Source organism: Tigriopus californicus, chromosome 11 (genome assembly GCF_007210705.1).
Source record: "Tigriopus californicus strain San Diego chromosome 11, Tcal_SD_v2.1, whole genome shotgun sequence".
NCBI lineage: Eukaryota > Metazoa > Arthropoda > Copepoda > Harpacticoida > Harpacticidae > Tigriopus > Tigriopus californicus.
In genome coordinates this window covers 6,581,037-6,599,189 of record NC_081450.1, presented here as the reverse complement: position 1 = coordinate 6,599,189, position 18,153 = coordinate 6,581,037, and the positions used below count along the sequence as shown (strand labels likewise).

At 43.6% G+C, this 18,153-nt stretch overlaps 2 protein-coding genes across 2 annotated transcripts; both read left to right on the top strand.

The window, feature by feature from the left end:
* Nucleotides 1–5,090: 5,090 nt before the first annotated feature.
* On the top strand, nucleotides 5,091–7,526 carry LOC131890859 (uncharacterized). Its single transcript, XM_059240301.1, has 2 exons — nucleotides 5,091–6,462; nucleotides 7,351–7,526. Exons 1-2 carry the CDS (start codon nucleotides 5,364–5,366, stop codon nucleotides 7,413–7,415), a joined length of 1,164 nt encoding a protein of 387 aa, XP_059096284.1. The 5' UTR covers nucleotides 5,091–5,363; the 3' UTR covers nucleotides 7,416–7,526.
* Nucleotides 7,527–13,421: 5,895 nt separating this feature from the next.
* Nucleotides 13,422–15,421, top strand: LOC131890069 (uncharacterized). Its single transcript, XM_059239344.1, has 2 exons — nucleotides 13,422–13,867; nucleotides 14,003–15,421. The coding sequence occupies exons 1-2, from the start codon at nucleotides 13,621–13,623 to the stop codon at nucleotides 14,224–14,226; spliced, it is 471 nt and encodes a 156-aa protein (XP_059095327.1). The 5' UTR covers nucleotides 13,422–13,620; the 3' UTR covers nucleotides 14,227–15,421.
* The last annotated feature ends 2,732 nt before the right edge of the window (nucleotides 15,422–18,153 follow it).

Below are 18,153 nucleotides of genomic sequence, written 5' to 3'. Positions count from 1 at the left end.
GCGTTTTATTATTTACGTTAACACGATAAGCAACAATTTCGTCATAGAGTGTAACAAAAACCTAAAATGAATGGATCAAATCCGTATCATGTTATCTGTTTGGTTTTAAAAACCCACCTCGCATGCATCCTGCACAATCGAAATACTTGGCTCATCTGATTTCTCGTAATCTTATAAAATGTCCTGAAATATTGATACGCATAGTGTCAAAGATGTCTAGAAGAGCAAAAATGTGAAAGAGATTTGTAATGTGAGAAATTGGAAACAAGACACTTTTGTGTGGAATCAGGCCTTTTATTAAAGAAATAAAGTGAAAGGGGCAAGCTTGATGGCCCGAAAAATGGCCCCTCAAACCACTGTTGGTGTATGGGTACTCACTTGGTCGTTCATTATTGTGGCATTGGTCTTGTCAGACCATTATGCAATGAAATTAGATGTGGCCATTCATTCCTCCATTCAACGTTTGATTCATGAAATACGTAAATTTGTGGAATTCGTGATGCGCAACACAATCATTTTTTTTACCTCTCCATGGGGCTTTACATCAACACCTGGTTTTGAATTGATGTATGAGTACTTTCAAGGCAGGATAGCGGAGAAGGATTATAGAGATCTTCGAAAGCCAAAAGAATGCTTCGACTTCATTGTCATTTTTGTGATCCCCCATCTTGAATGAAATCAATGTTTCACTTTTTGATCCAAGCCTGGTTCCTTTAAGTTACAGTTACCTTTGCTGATAAGCCCTTCAACCTTAACGCCAAGTCAATACCGTGACAGTCCCTTCCTAGAGCAATCTCCAATGAAAACAACAAATTGTGTCTTTAAAAGGCGTCGTGATTTCTGGAAGTTATCCTCCACCTGTCACCCAAACTAATCAACTAAACGGGACACCTTTAATTGCTCTCGTTCATGGTCACAGAGATTGATACTAATTCTAATTGTCCCCAAAGTGGAGACTGAGAACTGAGGACTAGTCAAACTGCTTTGTGCCTCTACTGGCCCAAGAAACGACAGTTATCAATTTGAGGACGAAATTGGTCATTTTGGGGCTCTTTGAGTGGGTAAGCGAGTGGGATCGGCCGGCTGTCTTGGAAGATGGGTGTCTTCCCGGAAAGACAGATAACTACTTGTCGCCCTGTTTTCAGTTCGACTAACGAACATTCACTCGTTGGCTGCTAGGCCAATCGTTGGAGGACCTCATTTTGACCGGAAACAATGTTTAACGCCATTCAAGGGTCCTTTTCTTCAGGTGCAGTAATTACACGGATCGGCCCAAAATGACCGACATTCATTGTGGCACTTTTCTTCTTCGTCTCCGGCTCAACTCTGCTTACAGGATATAGGACCTATATATGTACGTATGTGCGTGATGCAGAAAGGTGTTCACTCGATGGAACATGTAGGACGAAGACATGAATTCGAGTTACGGCTCGGCCCGATGCAGCTGACATCATGGTTGTCTCGATTTTGGGACGATTCACACAAAAGACTCTTCTGAAGCAGAAAAAGTCGTAAATGAATGAATGACCTCACCAGCTGGATCCATCGGGTCATTTTAGCCAATGGGCCACTAAACGGGAACATAAAAATTGCTGAAGAACATCTCCGATCTGCACTGCAGTGATGTATGTAGGTCTCGTTATGCTCCAGATTTGTTTACATATCGCTAGAATAGGGGGCCATTTTCCCATTGAAATGCCTAGTGGACTGATAAGACACTTGGTATGACAATGTTGCCTGGGAGACACATATGATTTACAACTTCATTCCATTTTTACGCTCAAAGTAGAACGTCTGAGGAATCCACAGTTTTAGGATGATTCAGCGTTAAGGACAGTTTCCCACGGGAATCAGCTTGTCCTCAACTACGTTTCTTCGAAAAGAGTCGTTATTAGTCGGCAAAATTTCGCCCGATCGTCATCCACTTGAACATGAAGTCTTGAAATGAAGTCAAGAGTGGCTTTTTGGGAGCGACTTATCGCAACACTTTGACTCCCGACATCCTCCCAAATGGACAATGATGGTCGGCGAAGAATGACTTGGAAGTGATTTTTTGAGGCACGACAAGCAGTTTTCTTTGAGTTATTAAAGCATGGAGCAAAGACAGGATGTATGACCATTAGCAGCTCGATTGACAAAGACATCCGGTCGAAATGCGTCGTCAACTGCGGCGACGAAGACGCTGCCATTACCTATGTGCCGAGACTGAAATACATTCAATTCACGGGTGTCAGGTGGAATGAGATTGGAGGCTTTTCGGCAACGAATCCCACAACCTCTCAATGACTGGCTGATACTGCCTTCGGGGAGCGGCTTCATTAGCATTCCTTTAGACAACAAAGAACAACTCTCCGAGATCACCGATGATTATCTCGTCAGGAAAAAAAGTGATCGTCTTTCAATAATATTTTTTGCCCTCTTGGCCAATCATAAGGACGTACAATTTCTCGAGAATCTGAACTATCTTGGGAGGTTCGGAAACGTAACGGGCGGGACCTTGGACTTTTTCAAAATGATCAAGTGCCATGATGGTGATTCGTTTTTCATCCTCCTTCTCTGTATGTACTACTGTATTGTAGTATCAATCTGCATAGCTACGTACGTAGTCGCACACAGTTTATAATGTCGGTACTTGAAGTGTAATGAGATGGCAGATATTTGTAGCCGTCTTTGCTAGTGCATGGTTTCATGGGTGAGCAATTTGGCTGGAGATTTGTTTCTCAATCAGAACCACCACTTCCTCTTTTAAAGACAATCTATTCACGAGTCGTTGAGTTGATTTGGTTGTACACGTAACACTTATTACAGTACAAGTTGTTGGCCAAGAAATCCAGGGAAATCATGGAGATCATCCGAGGTGCAAATCACTTCCTTCCTTTAATAAATCTACTGAACACCGAACCAATCCAATTAGCCGATTTCAACCTATGTGTACAAAAAGAACCGCATTTTAAAAGCTTTTTGAATATTAATGGTTTTATCAATTCATCTTAACTACAAAATTATAGCCGGAGACTACCTACATACACGGAAGATGCAATCGAAGCAAACAGTAAAAGTTGCAGTCTCCGAAGTTCATATCACGTCATGATCGACTTTTTTAACTTTGAATTCCAAAATACCAGCAATCCCCGCAAGTATTCCGTACATGACCCGTTTGATAGAATAAACTGTATAAGTAGGACCAATGCCGTTCGCGATTGTTCGCATATCACCAAAAAAACAAAGCGGATGGCACTCATAATAATTAGCTCAGTTTTGTCTGAGAAGTAAGTGTGAGAAGCCTTTTGGCAGTTTTTGCTCATTAGAACGATACAGGAATGGTGAGATGTTAGCGCTCATAACTTTTCAACCAACAAGTTTGCCAACAAGTTGCGTGAATGGCCAGAGCAGAAAATATGCGTTTTTGGCTCACCAAGGGTCATTATCATCATCACCACCATCATCGTCATCATCTTCTTCTTCACCAAGCTGTCATTGTTCATGTTACGTACGTAGTGTATAACGTACCGGTTTAGGCACCGATCCAACCACATGGCACATATGCAAGGCGGTATGGACATCGTTGGATGGAGTGATATCGTCGGATTGCTTTGTTGGCCCCAGAAGTCATTTCCGTCTCTTTCGTTCTCTTCGTCGCGGTTGGCCCCATTCAGTATTACCCCGCCTTTTGAGGCCAAACTCACACCTTTCAATTCGAGGTCAGGGACACGATTCACTTACTCATCATTGACGACGTGGACGCACAAGGTAGTTACCACCCTATCAAGTGAATGAACCGACCTGACTCACATTTTGGGCTCAATAGTGTCGTCGGTGCCCCGAAATACTGGATTCCCCACGATGTGGCACCTCCTTCCTCCTTTCAATGGGGTCTCGTGTTTCCATTCACCGTCTGTTGTTCTAATTTTCCGCCTAAAAAACGACTACAGATTAGAATTAGTTCGAAAATGACGTAGTTCACGTGGGCGTTGGAATCGCCCTCAACATTGAAGTTATCATCACAAATACTGCCTAATCTGTCAGGCATGATTAATGCAATGGCAAGCTACCTATCAGCGTTTTCTTGTTATGCTATCATTTCTGCAAGTGTCACTATCCAAAACTATTGAGTTGTAACAACTGGTAAGAGAACTTTCGATTTGAAGGTTTTGTACGAATATTTCACTCGAAGGACCTTTCAAAAGCAATTTTTGGTTTTAAGATAGTGCTAAAAATAAAAAATCCGTTTAGATAGACAGGAGGCAATATTATATATTTTTGCAATGCATATCAATGCTTCCAAATTTAACTGTGCATGTTTTTAGACTCTTTTACAGACAAAAGGAATCGATGGGGGCTTGGAATTGGGATTAGAATGAGTCAGAAACACGCTTTTGAACAAGTTTGAGACATCAATTCACTTCTCAGATTGTTTTTGCCAATTTTTTTTTTTTGCAATAATATGAATTTTTGACGGATGCGGTCATAGAACCTGAATAGTTAACCCGATGAGTAATCTTTAGGCTTCGAGGGATGTCAAGAGTTTTCATGCTTTGCGGCAACATTATTGTTGATGAACCTTGCATTTGTTGGCATGAATGCTCAAAAATACCCCAGATAGTTTGTATGAAATTCAAGTTCAAGAACAGAAGAGTGTGGGTGTTCCATGGAAATGGGGGAACTCTTGTAATGAACAACGACGAGATAGTCGGTCCATCTCAGTCATGGACAAGCCCGATGAAAGAGAAGACGACGAGAAGGAAGTGCAAAATTTTAAAAGGAGACTGCCAGACATTTCCCGACAATTCACAACATGTTCCAAGGAAAGCTTTGAGTGCAAATGATCCATGCTGTGAGTTTAAAGACTTGAGCGACTCCGAAATGGCAATGAATGGGATGCGTGGAATTTTTGGAGAGCGGAAACAGCAGTCTTGAATTCCTCGGGGTGAGCATGAAATGATGCCCGTCAGTCAAGAGCTTATCCATTCATCCATTCACCGTCGTCAGACTCCTGAGCTAAGCTTGAAACGCATTTTAAATCCCTCTCATACTACATTCAAATGTATGCAGATATACCTACTCTTAACTGTTCTAAAGCAAGGACCACTAATGGCGTATAATTTTGATATTACGTCAAAGACTCCAAAACAGGTCTGCTTTGGACAGTTCCAAGTCATTTGCCCTCCTCGATCATTTGCTGAGATCGAGCTAACGATTACTGACCCAATTTTACAACCCCAGGAGGAGCTGGGGAAAGTCCGTCTTGATTCGAATGGCTTTCTATCCAAGCCATTGGTTGCCAAGGTTTTGGCCTGAATACAATTCACGTTATTACATACGACAGTGCTTACACATAGTTCAAACTTCACTCAAGCCCTAAAATGGTAAGGAACAGATATCAACCTGTGGGTGGCAATTACGCCACAGAGGCTGAAAAATCCCAACGAAGGGAGGAACGCCGTGAGCCCGCATCAAACGGGCACAAATCGTACGTTCATTCAAGCACAAGGGCAGAACGCCAAGATCCAAACAGCAGATTCTTTGCCAACCCACAAGACCGCTACAATCGTAGCGGTAAGACCAGGTTGGTTGACGATCTATTGTCTCAAGACAACAATGAGCCCCAACCAGCCCAACGAGAAGTATCCTTGATCAATATGAATCTGAATGGAAAGTCAGTGATGGGACTCACGCCCAAGTACAAGATCCGAATGATCGAAGAGTTTCTGAAAAGTTTTCCCGATGTGCTCTTCTTTCAAGATGCCATTGATCTGGTGGATTTAGTGCCCGTCCTGGAGGACGTGTCGGACAAGAAGCTTGAATCGTATTTCCAACTTGCCAACATTGACGAAAAGGACCGGAGTGATATCCATGCGGATGTTCCAACAGCATCCCGAAGTATGACTGGCATTGCTTGGAACAAAGAAAAGTATGACGGTACCCCGCTCCAATTGGAGGACGACCGATTGGTAGAGCACGTGGACTGGTTGAAGCGACATGACTTGACCATTGTCAAATTGGATGCACTCCAACAAGAAGGTGCCAAGGAGCAATTGCCCTCTTTCGTGGCCATCTCATGGCACGGGTCTGATTACAGTACGCCATTGAGGCAACGCATTCAGCAATGTGAGGAGCTCTTCAAATTTCTCGAGAGGATGAGGTCCAACATCCGGAAGATTCCCATTCTTATTGGAGGTGACTTCAATATGGACATGAAATCTTTCGATACGGAGAAGTATCCAGACTTGATGGTCGCTCCATTTCGACCAGCCTCTGGAGCCAAGGTCAAGGACATCAAGAACACATTCCTGGTCACAATGGATTCGCTGAAGATCACAGAAACGGGATACAAGCAGCATCACCCCGAAATATTTTCCAGCCCTTTTATCACGGCAAAAATGCGACAATTGGAGCAAAACCAATCGAGCTCGGACAACGATTTGGAGGACTCGCTCGAACAAGAAGACCAACAACTGAATTGTTAGCTACATTAGCGAACGTTCTAAGTTTCACGTTTTATGCACTGTTAGTGCAAGTTTTCGAAGCTGCTGAGCCTATAAATACGGAATGGACACGAGTACTTCGTTGATGGTTTAAACTAGAAGTGATTATCAACTGACAACTATAATTTAACCCAAATTTATGGTATTCAAAGTTTACGATGAAATGGGCTTTGGAAACCCCAGACTTTAGGGAGAGAATCGAAAAGAGATAATGAAATGAAATGTTCCATTATGATTGAAGGACCAGTGGGGAAGCAAAGACCTGAAAATTCACATATCTTGCTATTTTGTTTAAATCAAACGTGATTCCAAAACATTTAAAAATCGTATGACTGGAAACCGAAAAGTATAAGCCGAAATAGCTGAATATACTTGTTCAATGTCTCCTAAACTCATCTGGTCTTTATAAACATGTACATTTATAACTTACGTATGTCTATCAACTCGTTTTTATTTGCTACTGAAGTGGTAGACCTATAATTCACTCTGTTGATTAATTAATGATACTCGTTCAAAATAACTACTTTTCTGTCATTGGCATGAATTCTGCCTAAGACATAAATCCGTTGCTTTTTTAAACAGGGCCTTCTTGTGTTAATAGGAATTCATTTAAGGTTTGAAAGAAAGACAATACAGACCCGTGTAATGTTCTTAGGTGACATTTCTACAATTTCCTTCGGACATATACTTTCATATTGATCAACGTAATTAATCAATATCAATATCAGAAACTTCGCCAAGCTAACGTCATCCAGTCAACAGCAGAGCAATGAAAGTTATGACCGTTTTTTCCATGCACTGAAAAACGCTTTAAAAATGTTCTATGTTACCCAAAGCCCGTTCGCTAATGTACTTAATGATATAGCCCGTGACGACCAAAATCATGACGCGGATAATGACCGTTCTTGGGACAATCATCATCGAGACTAAGAAGATATTGCAAAGTATTTTTTGGTCGATGTGTAATTATTTCTGAATGTCTTCAAATAGCGTCTTCATGTCGAAAGTGGCAGATAATAAAGTATTTCATGCTCTATTGTTTTCATGGAGTGCTACCCGACTCAGTTTTTCTCTTCTCTTTTGTAGAAGGAAGGCGATCTCTTAATCCTTGCCAAGAATTCCCATTTAGTGGGGCTTGAGTACCCATCATCACCATTCAACGCGATCTAAACTCTCCACAAACGAGGAATGTACTACAGGGTGCACGTTTGCCGCCCACCATTCACTCTCTCTCCCTTGATCTCCCTTGGATTACTCGCCAAAGACAAGAGAGCATCGGAAGGCAACACGACAGAGGAAGAAGCAGAGAAAGAGCGCTTTGCCAAATGGCGATACCCTTTTAGCAACAACGCCACGACTTCAAAATCCATTGATGCAGCCGGCTTCCGTCTCCTGGAAATCCTCGGAATCTTACCTCAAGAATGGCCGGCTGCTAACTGTGGTGCACAGACAGATAGAAACCCTAGATGAGAATAACAATACTCAATCAATGTATGCTATAAAGCAAAACACAAACAAGCATGGCCAAAGTTAAAGCCCTGAACTATGGAGCCGATATTGTTGCTAGTTCAAAGATGTGCTGGCTCGCTTACCGTTTTCAAATCAAAGGGAGTTTTTTTTTCAAATCATCATATCTGTGACTAACGCAATGAATAAGAAGAGATGGAATGGATGGATCAGTGCAACAGCTGTGAAATTCTTCATTTCCTCGATTGTTTTGACTTGGGGTCAAAAAGTGTTTTTGAAAATAGAAAGGAGTTTTTGGTGATAAACACCCATGGCTACAAATAGTATTCTCCTAGATCAAGTCTTAAAGTTAGTTTCGCAATGCTTTTCTCATTCCTCAATTACTTTAGGCTTTTTGCTACAGAAAAAAAATCGGGCGGTACTTTGACCCTCGAGGTTGGTAGACACACTTTTCAAGACACTTGGACATGTGTCCAATCCTAGAGCCAGCAGCTGGAATGAAAATGTATGGCATGTTCACTGTGGAAGACTCCATTCCTGACAGTCGAGGGTAGAAGGGCATTGCTTCCCGAACCGATGTTGTGGACTCATAAATTCAAGCCCATCTATTTCACCCTTGTCCAAACCCCAAAACAAAGACGAATGCACATCGCCCAAGGAACAAGGAACTCAATTTATCTATCGGCTTCTGTTTTCTCTTCCAAACCAAACATTGGCCAGCTTTGGACGACAAGGAAAACACTCAAACACTACTGTACACCTCCCTTACTTGCATCCTCCCCAGACAGATGTTCGAGATCCCTGATGACCCTGATTGGCTTTTATGCCATAGATCGACAAAATGCTAAGAAATAAGCTAAAAAATACTATCGTGGGTCAATCAATTATAGTCATAGGGAGAATTGAGTTGGTCCATACGTGTATGGACTTACCATAAAATCGCGTGTGCGTATGGTAACTCGTATGGGGCCGAGTACTTGTCCGTCCGTTCAAATGCTATTTCCGCCGAAAAAGGATGTTATTTCCCCCCCAAATATCGAACAAGCACTCATATTCCAATAGAGCGCATACAATGATCAACTTCCGCACTGGATTATTTACTTTTGTCAGCTCAGTGTGAACTCAAATCACACCAAAAAAAACACCAACGACTCTATTAATTGTTTTTTTGGCATTACCGGATGAACCACTCACGAACCGAAAAACAACTCAAATCCAACAATAAGCACCACCATACCAAGCGACCTCTGATTTTATCGTACAATTTTCAGATGTACGGTATGCAATATGCACTATTCACCGCTACCTTGTACGTAGTACTACATGAGATCCAAGCCATGACTTCTGAGGAACTAGAACGGATGAGGGCAATCGTGTCACCCATTTTTGAGTACTTCCTGGTTCATAATTCTGTCAAAGGGATGCCAAATTCGCCACTTCTGATATTGCAATTATTGTTCTTAACAAGCTGGCCTCCTCTGCCCCATTTTGTAAGATTCGTTTCAACTCGAATTCCTTTTTTAAGCAAAACTCAGCACGGCAATTGAAGATGATGATGAATCGAGAGTTGGGCCCCCCAGGGGGAAAGTATTTCCCTCATTTGGGGGATGGAGGAATGGATGGATGCTGCTGGTCAATGACTCAAAGGAAACGAATGATCGCCGATTGAGGAAGGAAGTTAGCCGGCGACAAATCAGGCAGGAAGTCCATCCAATTTCCATCGAGGACCTCTGCTTCCTGTGGAAGTTAGAACTTGTCACCGAGCCCTATTACTGGGCTAATGCTACTACTACTACTACTACTACTATTACTCTGCTGCTATACTATTGCATTGCTAGACTACTCCTACTTTTGCTGATTCCGAGTGAGGATGCACTTGGTTAACCGCTGAATAACACACTCTAGAACACCGAATTCAACAACACCACATGTGTGCTCTAATTCCATGATTCCGACCCCGAAAACACGTTTCCCGCCAAAGCACTGCTGAAGTGTAAATTTTGGTCAAACTTTCATAATGGGTCGAACGACGTGCAATAGATAGACCCCATGGGTGCGAGGATTGTCATCAAGGGGTGGCTAGACTTCAAAGATTGGCCCACAGCACAAATTTGCGGTGTCATTGAACAGTCAAAAGATTCCTCAACTGTGCATACACGTTGTTTTTCTAAATGCTAGGTGGCTTGTTTGTGTTAGAAAATGGTCGATGTCGGCAACATCTTTCTCTCTTTTAGAGAGAATCCATCACTCGTTTGGTGCTTGTTGGCCGACGAAATCCAATAAGCGTACCAATTCCTTGGACGAGCAAGATTTGATGAGATGTATAAACAATTTGTCCGAATGCTTTTGGTAATAGCGCTGTTGCTTGTCATCCTATGTGGAAATCTTCGAAGCGTGCATTTCCCCCTGAATGGAATGGGATCTTGAAACAATAAACCAATCCAAGCTCACCCTAGTTACCATGACATCGGCAACGAATTTGAGGTGGGCTGACAATTTGGCGTGAATCTGCGCCATTAGGAGCTCTCTGCGCAGTGTCATCCTGGCCGAGGTGTTCATGGATCCAGGCCAATGTGTTGACAAAACTGTTCACTCCAAATTGAACACGATGTCGTCATTTCAGTGTGAAATTTCTTCCAGAAAATGAACCGTTTGAAAACTTTCCTGTCTTCGAATGTGAGCGTGTGGGTGAGGTAGTGAGTGGATGGATGGATGGATGGATGGATGGATGTAGTAGTCGTGCTCGTATGTGGAAGAGGAGAAGAAGAAGAAGTGGACGACTTTGTTGCTACTTCCTGGATCTTCGATTCAGTGATTTCCCGCTGCGCCTCTTTCCGTTTTGTCTTCTCCAATCTTCTTCACTCCCTATGTGAGTGTGTGCGTGTGTGTTCTATGTCTCTCTCTTTCTCTTCATTTGTCCATTAAGCACCACCTTCTTCGCCAATGGCTAAGCGGTATTGAAGGTAGAACTGCACTGATGATAGTGTCATGATTTATTTTTTACTGGAATTCAATTTTCACCTCTCAAGACAGGAAACAGTTACCTTTCAGTCTTCCCATCATCGATGGCATATTTGAGCCAAAAGGGACCCCGAAAGTGTTTTTGAGACGTCATCAGGATGGGTTCAACGAATAATCGTGGGTGGTTTCATTAACCGTGGATTCTCAGCCTTTTGACCCAACCTGATCGACCACCGAAAGGAGAAATTGCCATGTACGTATTACTCGGTGTCTGTGGAATAGGTTGCACAGTACAATCCAAAGGATTCATTTCCGAGAGCTAACCCAAAGGTGAATGGCATCCATCTTTCGACAATCTCTCCTTTCCATCCATTCCCAGGTTCTTTTTGGTCCGCAAATCCTCGTTGATGTTGGCCGTGAACAAAAACTGTATGTACACGCATACAGTACATACGCGATGGTGCCATAAGCGGGCAGTTGGAGTGTTTACCGAGCATTCAAAGACACAGCGGGTGGAAGGCTCATGAAAGTAGAATGAGAAGGAATAAGGAAAGATCGACAACTTCCAAATCAGGATGTTTGTTGGAGTTCCTCCACTTATTCACATCCTTTTCCAGGTGATAACAGTCCGTCTGAGCTCATCGGCGAGTCGTGCAAACACCTACCTAGGGGCCTAGCAATCACGGCGTAAATGTCCTCTACCCTATTTGTAGGTTCTTGTGTCTTGCATCGAGTCATTTTTCGGAACGGTTGTCATGCTACGTTTTGATGGTTTCTGAAAAATGCTCATTCGCTCTAAGAAGGCATTTTTTCTTTCTTTTCTGACAGGAAACCGAGTAACTTTTGCCTGACCTTCTGCTCCGGGATCCCAAACCCATTCTCACTTCCAATTGCAATTCCAATCCATCACGAAAGGTCATCAGTGATTATTTACCCCTTTCTTTGTCAAATAACCATGGGAGCCAATGCGTTAAACGTGCAATACCGTTTCCGTGCACGTTTTTGTATTTGTATCTTTCTTTTGGACAGATAATCGAACGACGACGACGACGACGACGATGATGATGATGATGGTGACGACCGTGAATGGGACCGCGATACCTCTAACGAAGACAACTGGTAACCGTGTGTCGTACATGTTTTTGGGGTGCAAAAATGAGTTTCACAGATTTCCGTGGGAAAAGCAAACCATCTATCTCTTGGGGGACGAGGTTTCCTGCCAAACATTGCCGATAGTGTGTGACCTGGGCCAGTAAGTCTCGATGTTTTCTGGTCCTCAAATATCAGGACCATCTGTGTTTGCACGACAATCGCATTCAGTTATAATTAGCCCCTCCTCCGTTAGCTTGGTGGTGGAAGAAGATCTTGACACTGGCCTGGCTGGTGGTGAATTACTCGATTTATCAACTTCCTTACTCGACGAATCTTGCTTGCTTGCTTGCTTTGGTACAAAAGGCATTGGAAGACTGTAAGGAGAAAAAGATTGCCATCCGAGCATATCAGTCATACAGAGCATCAGTCATCTCTAAATGGTACATGAAATTGTCGACCTCCTTCCTGTCCAAAACCGAATCTAAGACAATCAAAGCCAAATCAAAGTCGCAAATCCTGCTGTCCAAAACCGAATCTAAGACAATCAAAGCCAAATCAAAGTCGCAAATCCTGCCTTTTAAAATATTGCATATATCGATGCTTCTATTGCACGCCTATCCTCTTTTACTCTCTCAACTAGTATGTATCCTTCTTGGTTTACTCTAGATTGAACAGAGCGATCTGCCATATGCAAGAACTCAGCTAGCAGCCATTTCCATGACTGCATTAGGATCAGTGACTGGTACACATCATAGTGGTCGGACGGGAGTATTCATTCAAAAATCTGGCTTTCCGGACGGACGGACGGAGTAGGTCTGTTCACTGAAGCTCGTCATTCAAAGTTTTAGAGTCGTCGGTTCGCATATGTCATGCACAGCAGTTTCGTTTCCGTACAACACCAAAAGGTCCTGCTGCCTGCCACAATGGCAACAGGAAACCCCAACTACTTTGACGATACGCTCGTCTGTAGCCTAGTGGCATACATGAACATTCCAGGCTATTTTCCAATACAGTTTCTTCCCTTTCCCTCTGATCCACCCCCACCAATTCCCCGTGTGTGTCTATGACCGGACATGAGTGAACATACGCACACACACACACACATATACTTGCTACGTGTTCGTTGTGCTTGTAAGCCACAACACCACAGTAGTAGGTCTTTCTGCCGTCATATGTGGGTGCTGTAGCTGTACTTCGTATTATTATCTGTATCGATTCGCTTTTGCACTTCCTGTGTGAGCATCCGGCCGTCGACAGATCATCCGCCCGTCGGTCGGTCCGTCCGTCCATTTGGATTTAAGGTGTGCGTCGTCGACGTGCTCCTCCTTAGATGGAGCTTGGTCTACCTAGTGAGTGGCACATAACTAGTCCGAGCTAACAAGATCATTCAACCGGCTGTGACTCCGTAACTCCCGGTTGGAGTTGGGATCTCCGCTCTCTGTCGGTTTGTGTAAACGAGGCAAAGAAATAGCCCGAGGAGAGAAGAGAGGAAACTGGAATTGATTCTCGACGCAGAGTGAACAGGCCAGTTCGTGACTGAATCTCTACGAGAACAGACGTGATTTGAAAACATAGCAACCAAATAACCCAACTTTGAAAAACTAAAGCCCTCAAGATGTTGAGCTTACAGCGAAGTGGTGGTCATCACACAGTTTCTGCCCCTTGGTTCGCCAGGCCCGTTCCCACGCCCAGGGGTGTGATGCCACGATCAGTGTCACCCGGTTCTGAAGCCGACGGCTCGGGATCCACTCCCATGGCTGCCGATGATAGATCTTTGTATGAGGAGGAACTCTCGTTCAAAAATAGATATCCTCAAGTTTATAAGAAGAGACACGTCACTCACGAAATTGAGCTCCCTGCCGGTAAGCAAAATGTTTTTGAAATAGTTTGACGTCACATTGGTCACTCTTCGGCTAGTCTTGGGTACCTACGAGTACCTTGGCCATGCAGCTCCTTTTGACTTGTTTACTGATTCCTCTATCCTTGATGTGTTGCAGATCCCCGTTCTTGGATGCGTGAAGACGTTCAGACTTGGATCCAGTACATGTCGGATGTCCACGGTTTGCCCTCGATCCAATCCGATCGATTCCTCATGAACGGAAAAGCTCTTTGTCTCATGACCATGGAGATGTTCTGTCAGCGCGTTCCTTTGGGAGGCAAGATGCTCTACAAAGACTTCCAATTGCGCTTGTCCATGGCTATGTACCAATCCTCACGATAAGGGAAAATATGTCCTCCACCAGCTCCAGGCTCATCTTTTTCGCAAACAAACAAGGATACTTCTCATGCCCGTCGGCAGACGAAGGTTATGATCGGAATCAATTTTGAAGCATTGGTTTTCTTCAATGATCCTGATATTGGAGTATGGATGGAAAAGCCCCGCTGACGACGAGCAGAAGATGGATAGGATGCGGACATCCTGCTCTTCGCTGTAATCAATTCACTGTGATCCCTCTAAATACGGCGGCAAATGAAAACCAAACCGATTGCCTCCACGACCTCCACTCCGTTTTCCCCTTTCGCAACCGCGCCAAAACCAGCCAACCACCAAAGAAAATGTAGGCCGATCTTTCCGTGCCTCGACAGAGACTGACAGAAGACGACAAAAACTGCGATGGCGATCTGGCATTGTGACAAGAGCATTTTAGAGGGATACGACGACGACGACGACGACTCGCACTACACCTACACCTACTTCCTCCTCGTCTGGTTTTCCTGAGTGACTTCATCTTGATATCTTGGCTTTGCACCTATTAGTTCTGGAGCACTTTCCCCTCAACCTATCTCGGTGCTTCTGTGCCCTGAATTTTCTACATTCATCCAGAAAGTCTTCTCCGCCTCATCTCTAATGTGATCCTGGCCCCAAGGTTGGACTTTGGGGTTGGGTAGCTTGAGTTTCGACTGGTCAACCAACATTCTTCCGATAAATTCCCATCTTCACAATGAGAAACGGTTCGTTTGTACAAACCCCGAGAGCATCATCATCATCACCACCTCCAATTTTCCGCTCGGCTTAGTCGCCAAACATGTTAAGAATCAGCAGGAGTAAACGCCAGTCAATCATGTACATAGCCCAGCCTACCTACTGTGCACGCCCATCATTCACTCAAGAGTCTGTCTCAGGGATGCTTGGATGTGCGTAGAGAGAAAACTTCCTTTAGTGGACCAGATCCACCTCCTAGTCAATCCCAATTGTTGTTATGAAGTGATATCATATATCCTCCCTCCTACTATTTTTCTATCGTACATGCCTCATAGTTGAGGCATTCATTGCTTACTATTCCTTCCATTCAGGCCCTAGTGCTATCCATGAGATTGAATGTCACTCAATGCGATAAGAATCTGAATAATGATGAAAGTACATATTATTGCACGTCCAAGAAATTTGCAATAACAATAAACAAATGCCTTCAATGCATCGCGAAATCTCAAGTCCATCCCATTATTTTCCTATCCTACCCATTGAGTTGGTCACCCAAGCTCGTTGGTATCGGTTGGCCAGCAGCGATTGAGAAATCATTTCGGGTCATTTTCCGAGCCAGTCCATACTATATAGCTAGGTGAGGCCAAAACTTGCTAGGAGTAGAGGAATAGTGTAGGATTCAACAAAGCACCGGAAGAAGCTCTATGGATTTTTACAATGCTTCAAGCTCCCATAGTTGGAACAAGCTGAGTACAATGAATTTCTGCTCTTCTTTCCCTCACCCGATTACCGTCCGTAAAGTAAGCTACAGCCACAGCCCTTAGCCAGCTAACTATCTATCTACGTTTTCATCCATCCATTGGGGCGAGTAGCAGGCAGTGCCTAGATATACTTACCTTTTCTTCCCAAGACCAAATCCCGGTGCTAACTGAGCTTCAATCTTCGTTGGAAAGAGCCCGGCTCCTTTCTAGCCCCTTTCGACATGTTCTATGGCGGGTGTGACGATTTCATTTACGAGAATATCGGTCGTGCTCTTCTTCTTGTCGTTGTGAGTGTCACTCATAGCCATAAGGAAGCCAGTAATAAGAGAACTAATGCTCCTGCTACTGCTCCTGTGTACTACAACACAACTACGGAAGGGAACTTTCGAATTAAACGTGAACACGTGCTGAAATCGCTTCCGCTTTGGCAAACTCGCTCACTGAGAAGGGAGCGATCACGGCGGCGATCTCGTTACCCCAGGCTTGGGTAGGTAAACATTAGTTTCTTTTCTCTACCGATCGTTCTCATTGCGGCACTATTTTTACCCCGAGCTTTTGAAATGCATCATATCTATGTGTGATTCATCAAGCTACAGATTTGCCTCATTGGTTATGGGAGTGTTCGGGAAATGACAGTCCAGGCAGGCCAGAGATGATGGCCTTATTGGACTTAGGAGGAGGAATGACAGACGGGACCAAATTAGAGAGATAGTAAAGCGTTGTTGCCAGAGATTCGCCAACTGCAGGCTAGCTGGTTGGCTGACTTTCAAGGTTTCGCACGAATTTGTCACGAAGGAAATGAAGAAAAAGAAATTGAACAGGTCTTCTTATTCTTCGTCGTCTGCTTTGGAGTCCTCTTCAATTTGAGAAAAGACCCAATTCACATAGATTCTTTGCCGACTAGTTGGTTGACACACATACTGCTTGACAATGGCTACTTGTACCGACATTTGACGACAGATAAGCACGATGAAATCTAACACCCACTTCCCTTGTGGTGTTGGAAATTGAAATTAAAATCAAATGTGATTCAATATGGTAAGCTGTGCAATAAGTCCTTCAATACTGTACGACATAGAAAGGAGGATCAAACAGCACCCTCATTTTGGAAGGCAATGCCACCTATTTCAGTGGGAAAATCATATTGAGATCTCTCAAATTTCTAGCCCTGACTATAAAAGACTTTGAAACTAGACTCCATGGGAATAAACTCTCTCATGTGGAGAACTAGGGATGGATGAATACTAAGAGCCTTCTATTTTGTAACCATCCACATTGGGATTTGTTTCTTGCAAGGGGTCGAAGTTGAAAGGAGAGCTCTATGCATAGCAGACTCTGCACATGCATTACTCTTTGTATTTAGGGTAAGGAATGGGGTCAAGTCAAATTCGATTTTCCAATAGATTAAGTATGCTCTAGAGTTTAAGAAAATACTCCAGTAAACAGTTTATTTCTCTTGTACTCGACCAATCTCTTTTCCCATCCCAACTCTCACCAAGGGAACTCAGTTGTTTGCATGCTTAAGCGATTTTCAGTGCGCTTGATGTGAATTCAATAGCCTCTCGGCAATCCTACCAAGTGAAACAAAACAAATCGCTGGAATTTTCGGGAAAGGCTTAAGAGACCAGATTAAATGTTTCCTCAATCCGCCACATTCCTAACTCATTCTTTCCCAGATTATTAAGTGAACTATCACGGTGGAAATTTGGGTGTATTCGTGTTTTTGGAGTGGGCTTACAATATTGGATTAGTGGTGAATGGAAGTGGGAATAAGTTTTGTGCACGTTATGCCAGTCCTCGTATTTTTATTATTTTTGCCGGACCAACAAAGGTTCGATTATTTTCAACCGGATGGGTGGTTATAAGTCGCTTCCTTTCTTGAACAAGCTACTCATTGGCATTTCTTGACAACGCGCCCGAAGAGTTCTCAAAAGCTGATTGCGTTCAAGTCCCGATCTTGGATGGTGTGTAACTGTTCCAATTCCAACTCAATTCATAGACCAAAAAATACACAATCGCATCCCAAGAACACTCACCTTCATCTCCAGCGGTAGTAGCGAAATAATACTCGGATAGTGATATGATCTTTTTAGGAGATTTGTTTATTCGAAGCTCCAAGACTTGAATCTTGTAATGTGTGAACGGAAACCAAGACCTCTCTCGGAAAGTGGGTGTGGGAACTTTGCTTACTTGCTTACTTGGTTGGTTGGTTGGTTGGTTGGCTGGTTGGATGGATGGATGGATGGAAGCTAGTGGGAAGAGCTTCTGGAGACATACTCACTCACTCATATCCACTCGAGCACACACACACGCACGCACCCACACACTCGCAAGGCGGTCCGTCATCAAATAGGATCATCTGGATGCGGGAACCAACCACCAACGGAGGATATCCGCTCAACCAGCGCCTTTTTCAAGCTCTAAGGTAGCATTTGTTTACACTTATAAGTTTTAATGTGAGGAG